We start from the raw sequence: 13,350 nt of genomic DNA, 5'->3' as shown, positions 1-13,350 counted from the left end.
TAAGTCCCCTCAATAAGTATCAAAGGTTGTTATGGAGTTTTGCTCGTCCAAACACTCTGAGGATCTTTTAGTGCGCGCGCACACTGGCCATAAGCCCAAGGCCTAGTCGACCCGTGCTTCCCCAGCACCACGGTCTAAGCACCCAGAGGTCATCCCTGATAACCTCACATGCCTTGGACATGGTAGTGAGCTACTCTAGCCTCACTTGGCTCGTTCTTCTCGAACCGAGCTCATACTTGTTCGTATAGGCAAGTAGGATTTCGAAGGCTTTGCGCGCCTTTGCGGGGTGGTCGACGGCCTTGCCTAGGTCGACCCAAAAGTGAATGTGACAAACCTCCCCCACCCAAAAGAGATTGACGTCCTCGTCAAAGATCGAGAAGGTAGGTCACCGCGTGACCTATGCTTTCCAAGCACAACGCCTACACTCAATCCGGGTCTTACCCCTTGTCTTTCTTGTTAGAGGTGTCTAGTCACATCGATAACTTCAACGATACTTCCTAGTATCTTCTTTTGGATCATGACTTTCCCCTACTCGGGATTGGCCGTGCCTCACACGCCTAGCCTTCTTGACACCCGGTTGGGATACCTCGTAGCACCAACGTGTACTTAGGCAACATCATAGATCCCTTTACGTTACCCTCGTCCAAAATTCCTTGTAAAAAGCCGGCACAGAACATTTTGGACTTGCTCTCATTTTCCCGAGTGCAATCTCATGGGGTTGCTCCCTCCCACGGAGCTTATTTCGAGATGATTCGCATCTCTCCCAAGGGTCACCCCTTGCTCGGGTAAACACCTTGATGGGTGGAGTGACGGCACACTCTTGTCCCTCACTCGCTTGGAAGTGCTCATGTGCCCGGGGATCCACATGCAAGCTCTATCACCAAGACTTTTGTTATCCTTTGCTAACCTCGGCTTAGTTGGCAGCAATCGTCGTTGCTCCCCAACCGCCTTGCAACCAATCACATTGATTGCTGGTCCATAGATCGACTCATTCTCTGAGTGATTTCTTTACCATGGTAATAATTCATCGTTGAGTTTACTCAACAATTCTCATCTTCTCATGAGAACCTGGGGCAGTAAGGTCTCACCTTACTCCACTAAATTTGTGAACATGTCTTGAGCAATCCTTCGCACACGACTCAACCAGTCATGGTGATGCCTATGAATGTAAGGTCCTCTTAGTTCTTCAAACTCTATAGGCTTAAGACTCGAACATTCCCTTTGATCATAGCAACCTTCCTTAATTGGCATCCAAATTTTAGGTGATCGTGGTCAAGGTCACTCCCTTGACATCCCAAAATCACCCACGATTGGAGCATATTTCTAAGGCGATTTGCATAGCATCAACAAATTAAAGGTGTTGCCTTGAGCAACGTTTGTGGTATTCCACAATTGTTTGATTCCACTAGCCAACCGAATTTGAAAAATTAAAGACTCGGACTTACCTGATCACATCATCATTCTTATGGCATCAATTGAAGATTTCGAACAGTGTTCACCTCAACGCTATTACCTTTGCGTTGAGCGCACAAGCAATCCAGCTTGCTTCTCTGGCCAGCCTTGGGTTTAACCTAGGCGCCACTGACCCTTTTAGGTCATCAAAGGGAGCCCTCACCTTTGATCCGGGGCTTTACGATGCATCAATGACAGTTACACAGACACAAGAGTAACACTCTTGGCGTAATTCCATTTACGTATATAGCCCTGGGGCCAAGAAATGGTGCCACGTACCCTAACTTTCTTGCCCAATCTATGGGTTTCCCCATACTCAACCTTTCGCAAGGGGATCCGCAATGTCTGGCATGAGAGTCACTCTCTCGTAATGCCCTAGACTTTAAGTCTAACATGGGTGCAACGCCTCGGTTGCAAGGATGCTCACCGTCATCCTCCTCTTACACTAAGAGGTTCCCAATAGTTCATCCCAAAACTTTGACATTCGGATTGACATGGTACTATATATATATATATATATATAGTATAATCTTAAAAAGTTACAAAGAATTAATACAAGGTTTGATGTATAGAAATTATTTAAAAAAATTTAAAAACATGTTTACTTAAAACCTTAAAGTCCACCTGCAACGATTATATAAAAACCCGCCCCATTTATATATGAGCGAATCTAACCCATATTAACTATGGTGGGTCATGGCTTTTAAAGGCTTCCATTCGTATTTCCTACCTCTTTGAGTTATTTCATTGAAGCGCAAAGCGTTCTCCGTTGAATCTAAGTCTTGTATACCCCATTGAAGCAGCTTCTAAGGTAAGTTTGTTGTTGTTATCATCATATCAATTTCACAATCTAGGGTTTATATTTGATCTAATTTAATTTAATTGTCAGTGCAGTAAGTTTAGGATTCGTATGAAATTATGTATTTTTCGAGATAATTCAATATGAAATCAAATCTCCTTACCCCGGACCTAGGGCAGCCCAGGGACGAGCCTGCGAACAAGGATAATTCTAAGTTGAAGATAGCAATTATTCACCCAGATCTTGGTATAGGTAAATTTTCAATTATTTTCCTCAATTTTTGTTAATATTAATTTTGATCTATGTATGTCATGTTAATTTGTGAAAGATTTTATGTTAGTGATTTTGTTTATGATTTGGAAGGAGAGTAAAATTATAATGAATGAAGTTTTAATTGTGTTGTATTGGGTGTTTAATTCATGAGAACTTGCCAAATTTTGATTGATTTTTTTGTAATTTGAGTTAGAAAGTGAGTATCTTTTTGAATTAGATGTTAAAATTGAAGCCACTTTGATTTAGAGTATGTGGAATTGCAATTTAAATAGTTGGTTGAAGATTAACTCTCTCTTCTATAACCTTAGGCACTAGATTGATCACCTCACTGGGCAAATTTAATTTATGGCTGCAATGTAAGTTTTTTTGATGCAAATGGCTGCAATTGAAGTCATTGTATGAACATTGTCGTCAGATGATGTCGTTTATGGTATTATACTTACCATAGGCTAGCACAAAAGATTGAATGTGCTCTCGCAATGAATTTTAAAATTGTTTTGGTAGAATGAAAGAGTTCGCAGTTTGTTTGAATTTTTTTTTTTTTAAAAAAAAAAAGCTCTTATCAATTGCATACTATAGCTATAAGAAAAAAATCTTTGATGTAGGAGTTAATGTTAGTTGTAATACAGAGTATTATATATTTCTGGCCTCTATTAAGTGACTTGTAGTAGACTATTAAGGAATTCAAGATTGTAATATTGATGTTATACGAAGAACTATTAAGGGTAAAGCTCGAGTCTTTAGTTTCTAACGACAAGTTCATACAAAAGGTAATAGCTTTAGGTAATTAATCTCTCATAGCACTATAGCAGCTTGAGGCTACAACTCTCAAATTCTCACACTAACCTTACTATCATACTACTAATCTATCTATACTCAAGCAATCACAAGTAACCTTTACATTAATGGAATTTGTCCTATTAGGGCAATTGCATTAGCATGTCAAATCTGCTACTTCATGTTGCCTCTTCTCATAGTGGAACATTGTCCTGTTGTGCTTATTTATCCCCTGCCTCTCTTGGAATCTGCTGGCTGCTCCTTTGCTCATGGACCACCCCCTTTTTCCTTTCCTCTTCCGGACATACACTTGAGTTGGTGGTGCAAGTGCCAAGTACACATTTGTCTAAGCTTCTTTACATTTATTTTGAATCGTGTGCATAGGGCATGTCTATGTGCAAGGCACAAGCGTCATTGTCTCATGCTTACCTGGGCGTAGAGAATTCAATGAAGTGCACCACCTCTTTTCGTTTAATTTTTGTCTGGCTCTTTTCTTCCCTCAAATTCTCTTGCTCCTCCTATAGCCACCATTGCTTATTGAAAAAAGCAGAGCATATTTTTGCAAAAAATTGAAGTTGAATAATCTCTTAAGATTTTTGCAAATAGGTGCGCTGCATGTGCATGATGTGTGCGTCTTCTACTACATCATACCTTGGTACCTGGAATGCGGTGCACCGTGGAGTTTCTCATGTTGTACTTAATTAAGATTGTAAAGATGACATGAATTTGGAGCTTGAAGGATAATTGATGTGAAATTGGGATGTCAGATGTAAGTTTTAGATATTGGTTCTTTTCATGCTAGTGTTTGAAAGGGTTTTTGAAACTGTTATTGTCTCATTCAGTGTGCTAAATGCTATGCTTTATCTTGTGAAGTGAAATTTTTTAATTGAATTTTGAAGGTTAGAATGCTCTTGTGTTTTTGAATCATTGTGAATCATCTTTGTATGAGGTCTTATTGCAAAAATGCAAAATAATAATTTTTGAAGGGGAATAAGGTTTTTTTTTATGATTATTATTTTTATACTCATTTAGTGACTAGAATCATTATTGGTTTATCAATTTCCTTCCGAGTTTCGGGGGTGTTGTTATATTCTAACTTTATGGAATTGTATGATCTTGTGAATGGTGATGAGTTGCACACAGCTCCCAATACAGTTCTCCTAAAATTGCAACACTTGCCTTTTTTAGGATGTTTCCAGATAATTAAAGATGGGTGTATCCTTCTGTCTCCTCTTTCTTTTGTGAACGTGTCACTCAAGTGTTACAATTTAGCATAACACAGAAAGTAATACAAGGAACAGAATGATATTGATTTGGTATTACGACTGATGCTGTTAGAGTTGCAAAACTTGATAGTTTTCTCCTCTCAAATTCAGATAGTTTTATTTCTTTTCATCCTTTTGTGGGTTCCTTTTCTTGGCATTGTCATTAAGACATGCTTTATTACTATGGTGGATAGTAAAAACTTTTCATGTTATGTTTTGTAGGTGGTGCTGAAAGATTGATTGTTGATGCTGCAATGGAACTAGCATCGCATGGGCACAATGTACATATTTTCACATCTCATCATGACAAGAATCGTTGTTTTGAAGAGACTCTCAGTGGTGAGGATACCAGCTACCATTTTTTAAAAATATCTAAGAGCATCTCTTTTGTGATTGAAGATGTCTTATAATAAATAAGTAATAACTACAATATTGTTTTTATTACTAGTTTCTAGAGGATTACTAATGCTGATATATGTGTGTCAGTTTTGTTGTTAGGTTAAAAACTTATATTCAAAAGGATGGTGTTTCAGATCATTTCCTCATGTGAACAGTCAGATTATGGCTGGTCAATTAAGAAAGTATTAAAGCCATTAGTTCCAAAAAACTCTCACCTCCAAGCCCTCTATGGATTTGCTTTAAGGCGGCAGTATCATTTTGTTGTTAAAGGAGACATTCTTGACTTACTGTACGGCAGATAACCTTTTAGTTTGGACGTTTGGTATGGGTATTGATTTGCTGATATCTGGTACTCAAACCAACTGACTAACGATAAAATGTGCAGAAATAAATTTGAAATTAGCTCAGTGGTCAGTTGTTCTATAGTCACATTCCTATTCTCTGATTCAAATATCCATAGCAGCACTTTTTATATATATTTACCCAAATCTCAAAATTACACTTTGACAGAATTGACACCTTTCATTTGGTTTTACCCAAGTCCCGGACTGCACTTTGACAATTGTTCATCACTCTCTGATCTTATAAGTCTCCTTATTCATGAAATTTGTCAGACAACTTTTCGATGGCAATTGGGGCTTTGAGTGGCTAATTTCCTCCCTCATCCACTGCCACCCCTTATTTGCAGTACTATTTACTCGATATTTCCACTAATCTGCTTTATTTAGTTTTAGCAAGAAACAAAGAAATAGGATAATTTGAGTATGTTATCAAACCGAACTGATATTTCCGGGGATCTGATTTATCAGTGGTTTAACTCTTAAACATTTATTGGTTGAGGGTCAGAAGATGTGCGACCTGAAATCACGGAAAACTGATAAATTGTTAACCCCATGTTTACATTACGAGGTACACTACCCTATCCCACATAGCCTTCAGATTTTAAGCGATATTCCAAAATTTCTAATCGTAAGAATACCCATGCATGTTAATCTGCACTGAAATTTACTCTTTTTGCTCCTTTCAAAACGTATCTTGAAGTTTCTTTGTTGCCCAATTTGTATAGCACAAGATCCAATGATCATGGGAAGTATACTAATAAGTTTCCAACTTTATACCTTTTAATTAGTGTTAACCCTCCCCAAAGAAGACATTTAGCCTTCGATTTTATCTAGTTTTCACTATAACATGTAATATTTGCTTGTTTTAGTTGATTATTTCCTAGGTGAACTAAAGTTGCAAAGAATGCAAACTAATAACAAGATAAGTTTTTAAGAAAGCATGACAAATAGTGACATCCATGAAGCAAAGTTTGTTGCTGAATATTGTTGGTACTTTTTCTCCATTATGTACCCTTGCAGTGAATAAGTTTTGATGTCTTTTATTCCAAAAAATCTACCAGGTATCTTTCCAGTCACTGTTTATGGGGATTTCTTACCAAGGCATATCTTATATCGATTCCATGCTGTATGTGCATATCTCCGATGCATATTTGTCGCCTTTTGTGTTCTGTTCATGTGGCCATCATTTGATGTCGTATTGGCCGATCAAGTTTCCATTGTGGTTCCATTATTGAAGCTCAAAAAGTCAATTAAGGTAAATACTCTAGCCTCCAGCATTATTTTAATAAAAATGGTTTGGTCTGGTCCTGTTTTGATGCTATGTGGGGTAACGCTACTTTTGATTTGTTGATTTCCTATGTTATCTTTGCAGGTTGTCTTTTATTGTCATTTTCCGGATCTTTTGCTGGCTAAACACACTACTTTACTTAGGAAAATATACCGAAAGCCTATAGATTATATAGAAGAAAGGACAACTGGTATGTCTGTGCAATCTCTCTTTTGCTATTCTCATGTTCCTTAAATTGTTTTTAAGAATATAATTTTTTTTTTTATGCTCGGATTTACAGGAATGTCGGATCTAGTCCTGGTAAACAGTAAGTTTACTGCATCAACTTTTTCAAATACTTTTAAGCATCTAAACGCTGGTGGAGTTCATCCTTCAGTTCTGTACCCTGCTGTTAATGTCGATCAATTTGGTGAACCTCATGCTTCTAAGTAACGAACCTGCTTGGTATTTTCTAGTTCTAGACATATCTTATGCAGCTATGTCTAGGCTTTTTCTCAGTTATGTATCTCATTGTGGACTGAGTTTTGTATCTAACTTGTGATTTGCTGATGTATAGAATGAACTTTTTGTCAATCAATCGCTTTGAGCGAAAGAAGAATATTGATTTGGCAATTTCGGCATTTGCAAGGCTTCTGAAAGTTGAGGGAAATGAAGAGAATGACGTAACTCTGATCATTGCAGGTATTTCATTGAACCTTAACTACACAAGCCTTCGCCCCCCCCCCCCCCCTCTCTCTCTCTCTCTCTCTCTCATTCATTATTCTTATTATATAAAGCCGGTGAGTCATGTGCCATAATCATTGTCTAGGATCTCTATGGATCAATAGGAGATTTTGCTCAGTGATTCTTGTATCTTGATGCACACTGTTAATTTCTTAACAATTTGAATGTTAGTGTCCGCCTTTTTTATTTCCTAAATCTACTCTTATTTTTCAGGCTACCTTCTATCCTGTTTTTGGTTTCTGTTAAGACTTGATTGGATAGAAATAATTTCTTGGCACATTTTGTAATTATTTAAAATGCACTGATTGGAATAAAAACTTTGGAGGTTGGTTTTTTGTGATGATATTAGAATACTTCTTTCCATGCTTGTCAGTCAGCTCCAATGACTATAAAGTAAGTTAATTTAATCAACTTTCGACTAAAATTCTTGTGCCGCTCCAGAAATAGGATACTGGGTGGCCAGGGGATTAGAAACCACTATCATGTAGTGGTTGCCTTTTTTTATTTTTTTTATCCTCTATGAAAAGTGGCAAGCTTTGCTACACAAGCAAAGCAAGGCTCTATCAGAAATATTCTATACAGGGAGCTAATATAATTTTTTCCCCTCAATCTCCTGTGTAATGACTATACTTCCAAGAAGTTCAGAGATGCAGATATTCTGTGAATTTGCCTAATATTCATTTTACTCCCATCTTCCCTCATCTCATTAACAGCTTGTTTAGAAGTTCAAGGTTCCCTAACGTACCTGATAATACTTGAGAATTAAATTTCAGGTGAGGACATGTGTTTGTTGTATCACTCTGCATCTCTGTATCAGCTGGAGAGTATTAAATTTGTTAAGTAGCTTCTTTGTGGTGTTTAATTATTCTGCTTGACAGTGATATATATATTTAGGCATTTAGCTTTGTTATAGATGCTTATGGATTAATTTAGGAATTTAATATATAGTTTTGACTTCCATATAACACATGCTATTGGTAGTCTGGAGGTAGTTTCTTTGTGGCTAGATCATTTCTACATTTTAAGTTATTTTGGTTTGGGTCCTATTTCGTATCTTTTTTCTGTAGAAGTCTTGTCCTTTTATTACAATCCTGCTATTCTCTTGTCTTTTCAGGGATGGTGTGGAGGATCACACTTCATTTCTGTTACTTCTAATTCATGTTTGGTTTTAGGTGCAATTCTGTTCTATCTTTGAATCATGTGACTGAGGTTCATAAAAATTCTTTCATTTCAGGTGGCTATGATACTAGGCTGAGGGAAAATGTGGAGTACTTGGAGGAACTTAAATTTTTAGCACAAAGGGAAGGGGTGACTGATAGAGTCACTTTCGTCACATCTTGCTCCACTAGCGAAAGAAATACTCTTCTTTCCGAATGTCTGTGTGTCATTTATACTCCACAGGTATGTTTGTATCTGTATCTTGCCTAATATATTAGAGTTTTGCCCAATTTAGTCTGATTTGTTGATTATTTTAGGACGAGCACTTTGGCATTGTACCTTTGGAGGCAATGGCAGCCTATAAACCAGTCATTGCATGTAACAGTGGAGGACCAACAGAGACTATTAAGCATGAAGTCACGGGATTTCTTTGTGACCCTAATCCACAGGAGTTTTCTTTGGCTATGGGCAAACTCATTCAAGATCCTAATCTAGCAGGAAAAATGGGCGAGGAAGCTCGTCGGCATGTCATAGAGTCGTTTTCTACCAAGGTTTTTGGTCAGCGTCTGAACCGATACATAATTGGTGTTGTCAGGGGAAAATCTGATTGAAAAAATCTGAACTTTTATAAATAAACAGCTTTAGTTAACTCTGTTCTCTGATTATAGAGTTTTTATACACAGTTTTTAGTAAAATTTATTTCTCGCTTCTTAACCTCCCTTTTTGCTTACTACACCATGACTGTGATGATATTCAAGTTGCTTCAGAGATTTGCTCCTTTTTTTTTTGCTAAAATTCTTTCAAGTACATTCAGTTCATTGGCAGCCAGATATAACTTCCTCTCCTCATTGACTTTTTTTTTTTTTTAGGCAAAGAGTTTATTAAACGAAAAACACGATTACAACATACACTAAATAAAAGAAAGTAAAAGCCCCAGTACAACCAACCACATGAGAACAAAACAGTAAAAGTTGGTAATATGTGCTTGTTGGAGCCCTCGACCATTGGATGGAATTCACAAACGTCAGCGGAAAAATCTGTCAAAATAAATGAAAATAGTATAGTGCACCCGGGTGCACCATGCGCATGGTGCACCCAGAAAGAACATTGACATATTTTAAAGAACATGGGAGAACATGTTTGTGTATGACAAAAACATGACATTACAAAGAACATAAAATCTTTACAAAAAGAACATGTTATTTTTTATGGTTACTCGGGTGGTTGAACGTGTTTGAAAAAGAACATAATATTTGACAAAAAAGAACATGTTATTTTTCATGGTTACTCGGGTCGTTGAACGTGTTTGAAAAAGAACATAACATTTGACAAAAAAGAACATGTTTGCATTTGACAAAGATAGAGGTGATCCATTGGGCGGGCCGGGCAAGGTTAAAAAATCAGCTCACTTCTCGGGTTGGGACAAGTTTGGGCCGAAATTTATGTGCCCAAAATGGTCCAACCGTGCGGGCTTTTCGGGTCGAGTAAAAAAAAAAATCAACTAAAATGCATAAAAACGCATTCCCAAACCTGCAATAAAAATTTAAATTTACGGGCCGGGTCCGACCCGATTTGGGGGCAAAAAAATTCAGCCCAAAACCCGTCCAAAATCGGCTCGGGCCGGTCTAACTTTGATCACCTCTAGCCAAAGAACATAAAGTCTTTACAAAAAGAATATGATAATACATTAAAGAATATGTTCTTTTCCCTGGTTACTCGGTTTTTTTTTTATTTTTTTTTTATTTTAACATTAAAGAACATGTTCTTTTCCCTGGTTACTCGGTTTTTTTTTTTTTATTTTTTTTTATTTTAACATTAAAGAGCATGTTGTATAATGTAAAGAACATATATTTCTAACTCAAAGAACATAATAATCAAACTTAAAGAACATATTATGCTCATTCTTTATAAATATCTATAATGTTCTTTTTTTTCCATGTTCTTTTAAATATACCTAATGTTATTTCCGGGTGCACCATGCGCACATGGTGCACCCGGGTGCACCAACCACACATTAATCAATACGTACTATTGAACTCTAAATCGTTAAGCAATTTACACCGAGAGGGCGAGAGATGCTAATATGTGAAGGATATATATATATATATATATATATATATATATATATATATATATATATATATATATATATATATATATATATATATAACTCATGAGCAAAAGTAAGAGGGAGACATGAACATAATCTGCTCAGTTGGCTAGAGTTTGGTGCTGATAACGTGTTATAAATAAAGGGAAAACATCAGAGATTAAGAAAGAATAAAATGATTATTTTACTTGTATTTCATATAAGGAAGGTATACATATATATAGACAGTACAATTGATAAGGTTTGCTTGGAGAATAATAAACCCTAAAATCTAGAAAGTTCAATACAATGATGTAATGGGCATCCACAAATATATTTCATAACAATAAGATCCTTTTTTGCAAATTTTTTATTATAAGTTTTTTTTGACAAAAAGTAGTGGTATCAACCTACAATAAAAGGTCGTTTGTGACAAATCATTCTTTAATTTTCTTTCACTTATTTATTCATTATAGTTGTGTGTTAAGCAACAATTGAAATTGGAGATTATTTTCGAATTAGCCTCAAGCAACACATATGAGTGTTCCATATTGATAATTAGCCGATTGAAAAATGTTTTAAAGTTTGGCTAAATTGGCCAATTTTACTATTTTAGAATGTTTTCGAATTTGGCTAATTGGCCAAACACTCAGATTATATCAACTTTAAGTCCACTAATCAAGATTTGCCAAAGCAAGTATTGTACGGGGAACATTGATGGAATTAGTATTGAAGTAGCAAATTCTGAAACAACAACCATATCCCCTCTAACACGATAAAATATCTAAGAAATGAGAAAGAAACTTTCTATCTTCTTAATTTATAGGAAAATTTGAAAAATACCACCATGTAAAGTAGTGAATTTTGACATTATCACCTCAAGTTTTTTTTTTTTTAATCGTACCACCTAGTTTTTCCAAAACGTTTAAAAGCACTATCACTTTTCTGTGTGACGTATCATAGGTCCCACTTTTTCATTTTCCCTTTCTTTCCCCTATCTTCTCCCATTTTTCTACCTATTCATCTTGCAAATTTGATTTCAATTATAACATTTTCGCAAATTATGGTATTAATTAGTTTATGCAATATAAACCTTCAACGAATTGAATTGAGTTGTGTAATTTGGGTTTGGGTATTCAATTTGGGGGTTTTGCTCAATTAAAAAAAGTTAGGGTTTATGAATTGATTAATTGGATGAATAGTTGGACAATTAAAACATGTTATTGGGGTTCTATCTTTGAATCATGTTCTCTACCGCATTTTGAGCATCACTCACTCTCAATAACAACCTTCATATTAACCAGGTACAACAATTTAACTATACAACCTACCTAGCTCTATGTAAAATGTAAAATGTAAAACAGGTTGTATAGTAAATATTACACGATGAAGTGGGTGAGTTTTATCTTAAAATATTCACCATAATTCAATTAATCATACTACCGTACATTGAACCTACAATTTATTAATTTAACCAATTTTTAAAAGAAAATAATGCAAAATAGAAAGTTCGTTATTCGTGTTAGATGTAAATAATCTGGTGTAAAATTAGTTTGTAATTTACTATTGTATCGTTAGCCATAACCCTAGTATACACTTGTATATATAATCTTGTTTAATTAATGAGAAAGACACAAAAAATATTTTTCATATTCTCTCATGGTATCACGAGTCTAGGTTACGATCCGTCCTACTTCTCTTCCGCTCTTCTTCGTTTTCTCTTCTTTTCCATTCACCATGGCCGAATCCTCCAAGATCTATCCTGCGACCTTGGTCACAAACATCAAGACTTGCATCCCTATTGTTTTTTTTTATTACGATGGTACTCAATACAACAACTGGTCTATCCTTTTCCAACTTCATTTTCGTGCTAATTTGGTCATCGGCCATATTAAACCCAAACCTAAGATTGTTGTTGAACTGACCGCTAAGGATGTCGCACCTGTTGACATGGCTCTTTGGCAATGACTTGACGATATTGTGCGTATATGGATTTATGGGACAATATCCATTGACCTACTCAATTCCATCATTGATCCAGATGATAAAGCGGTTGATACGTTTCCACAATAATAAGTCTGCTAGAGCATTGCAATTGGATGCTCAATTCATAAACACCAAGCTTGAACATTTTGATGGTGTGAAGCCCTATTGCACCCGTCTTAAAACTCTTGCTGATAGCTTGAAAAATGTCGGAGATAAGGTCTTTGATAATCAAATGGCATTACAGCTTTTGAAAGGTTTATCGGAGGATTACAAACCCTTTCGAACTTTTGTCTGTCATCTAAATCCTTTGCCCTCTTTTGATGCCTTGCGCTCAATGCTTGAATTAGAAGAGTAAGACAATGCTGAACTTCAATTCGAGTCTCATGAGGAGGCGCATATAGCTCAATCCTCAACTCCGGCTTCGCAACCTCATGCTGAAAATTCTTAAGTATCTGGTATTCCTCATGGGAATAATGCACGAAATAGTGGCCGAAAACCTAACAAAGTAAAGGGCGACGGAGGCAAGGGAAAGAGCGGTGGTTTTGCTGGCCGGATTACCCAACCACAACAATAGTAGCAGCAAGGTTCAACCACCGCATCTCAGCAGCAACAACAGGCGGGGGTAGATGTTCCCACCATCGTGGGCCTACTAGCAACAAGAGCCATGACCTACACCCCCCTACCAGTACCCAACACAAGGTCCGAGTCCAGCACATTGGGCAGTAGCCGGGCCGAGTGAGGCAAACCATCAACTTGGTTTTCTAGGGCCTCGACCTCCTCAAGCATTCATGACCAATCCT

General features: G+C 36.6%; 2 protein-coding genes across 3 annotated transcripts; both read left to right on the top strand.

Moving 5' to 3' along the window:
- Positions 1-2,130: 2,130 nt before the first annotated feature.
- On the top strand, positions 2,131-9,261 carry LOC145627112 (uncharacterized). Of its 2 annotated transcripts, none has more exons than XM_081679509.1 (9): positions 2,131-2,263; positions 2,347-2,503; positions 4,789-4,905; positions 6,368-6,561; positions 6,679-6,784; positions 6,875-7,022; positions 7,151-7,275; positions 8,552-8,718; positions 8,793-9,261. In XM_081679509.1, exons 2-9 carry the CDS (start codon positions 2,395-2,397, stop codon positions 9,084-9,086), a joined length of 1,260 nt encoding a protein of 419 aa, XP_081535635.1. In that variant the 5' UTR covers positions 2,131-2,263; positions 2,347-2,394; the 3' UTR covers positions 9,087-9,261. The 2 variants fall into 2 exon arrangements, with proteins under 2 accessions (XP_081535635.1, XP_081535636.1); XM_081679510.1 differs by having other exon boundaries at positions 2,155-2,263; positions 2,342-2,503.
- Positions 9,262-12,497: 3,236 nt separating this feature from the next.
- On the top strand, positions 12,498-12,905 carry LOC145628043 (uncharacterized). The gene has a single exon (XM_081680373.1). It carries the CDS (start codon positions 12,498-12,500, stop codon positions 12,903-12,905), a length of 408 nt encoding a protein of 135 aa, XP_081536499.1.
- The last annotated feature ends 445 nt before the right edge of the window (positions 12,906-13,350 follow it).

The sequence above is a fragment of the Chenopodium album genome, chromosome 4 (genome assembly GCF_948465745.1).
Source record: "Chenopodium album chromosome 4, dcCheAlbu1.1, whole genome shotgun sequence".
NCBI lineage: Eukaryota > Viridiplantae > Streptophyta > Magnoliopsida > Caryophyllales > Amaranthaceae > Chenopodium > Chenopodium album.
The sequence above is the reverse complement of the archived record's forward strand: the minus strand, read 5'-3'. Positions and strand labels throughout refer to the sequence as shown.

Coding starts and splice junctions, on each gene's coding strand:
- LOC145627112 (XM_081679509.1), top strand. CDS start 2,395: ATGAAATCAAATCTCCTTACCCCGGACCTAGGGCAGCCCAGGGACGAG. Junction 7,023..7,150: donor GGTGAACCTCATGCTTCTAA/GTAACGAACCTG, acceptor GCTGATGTATAG/AATGAACTTTTTGTCAATCA. Junction 7,276..8,551: donor CGTAACTCTGATCATTGCAG/GTATTTCATTGA, acceptor CTTTCATTTCAG/GTGGCTATGATACTAGGCTG.
- LOC145628043 (XM_081680373.1), top strand. CDS start 12,498: ATGTCGCACCTGTTGACATGGCTCTTTGGCAATGACTTGACGATATTG.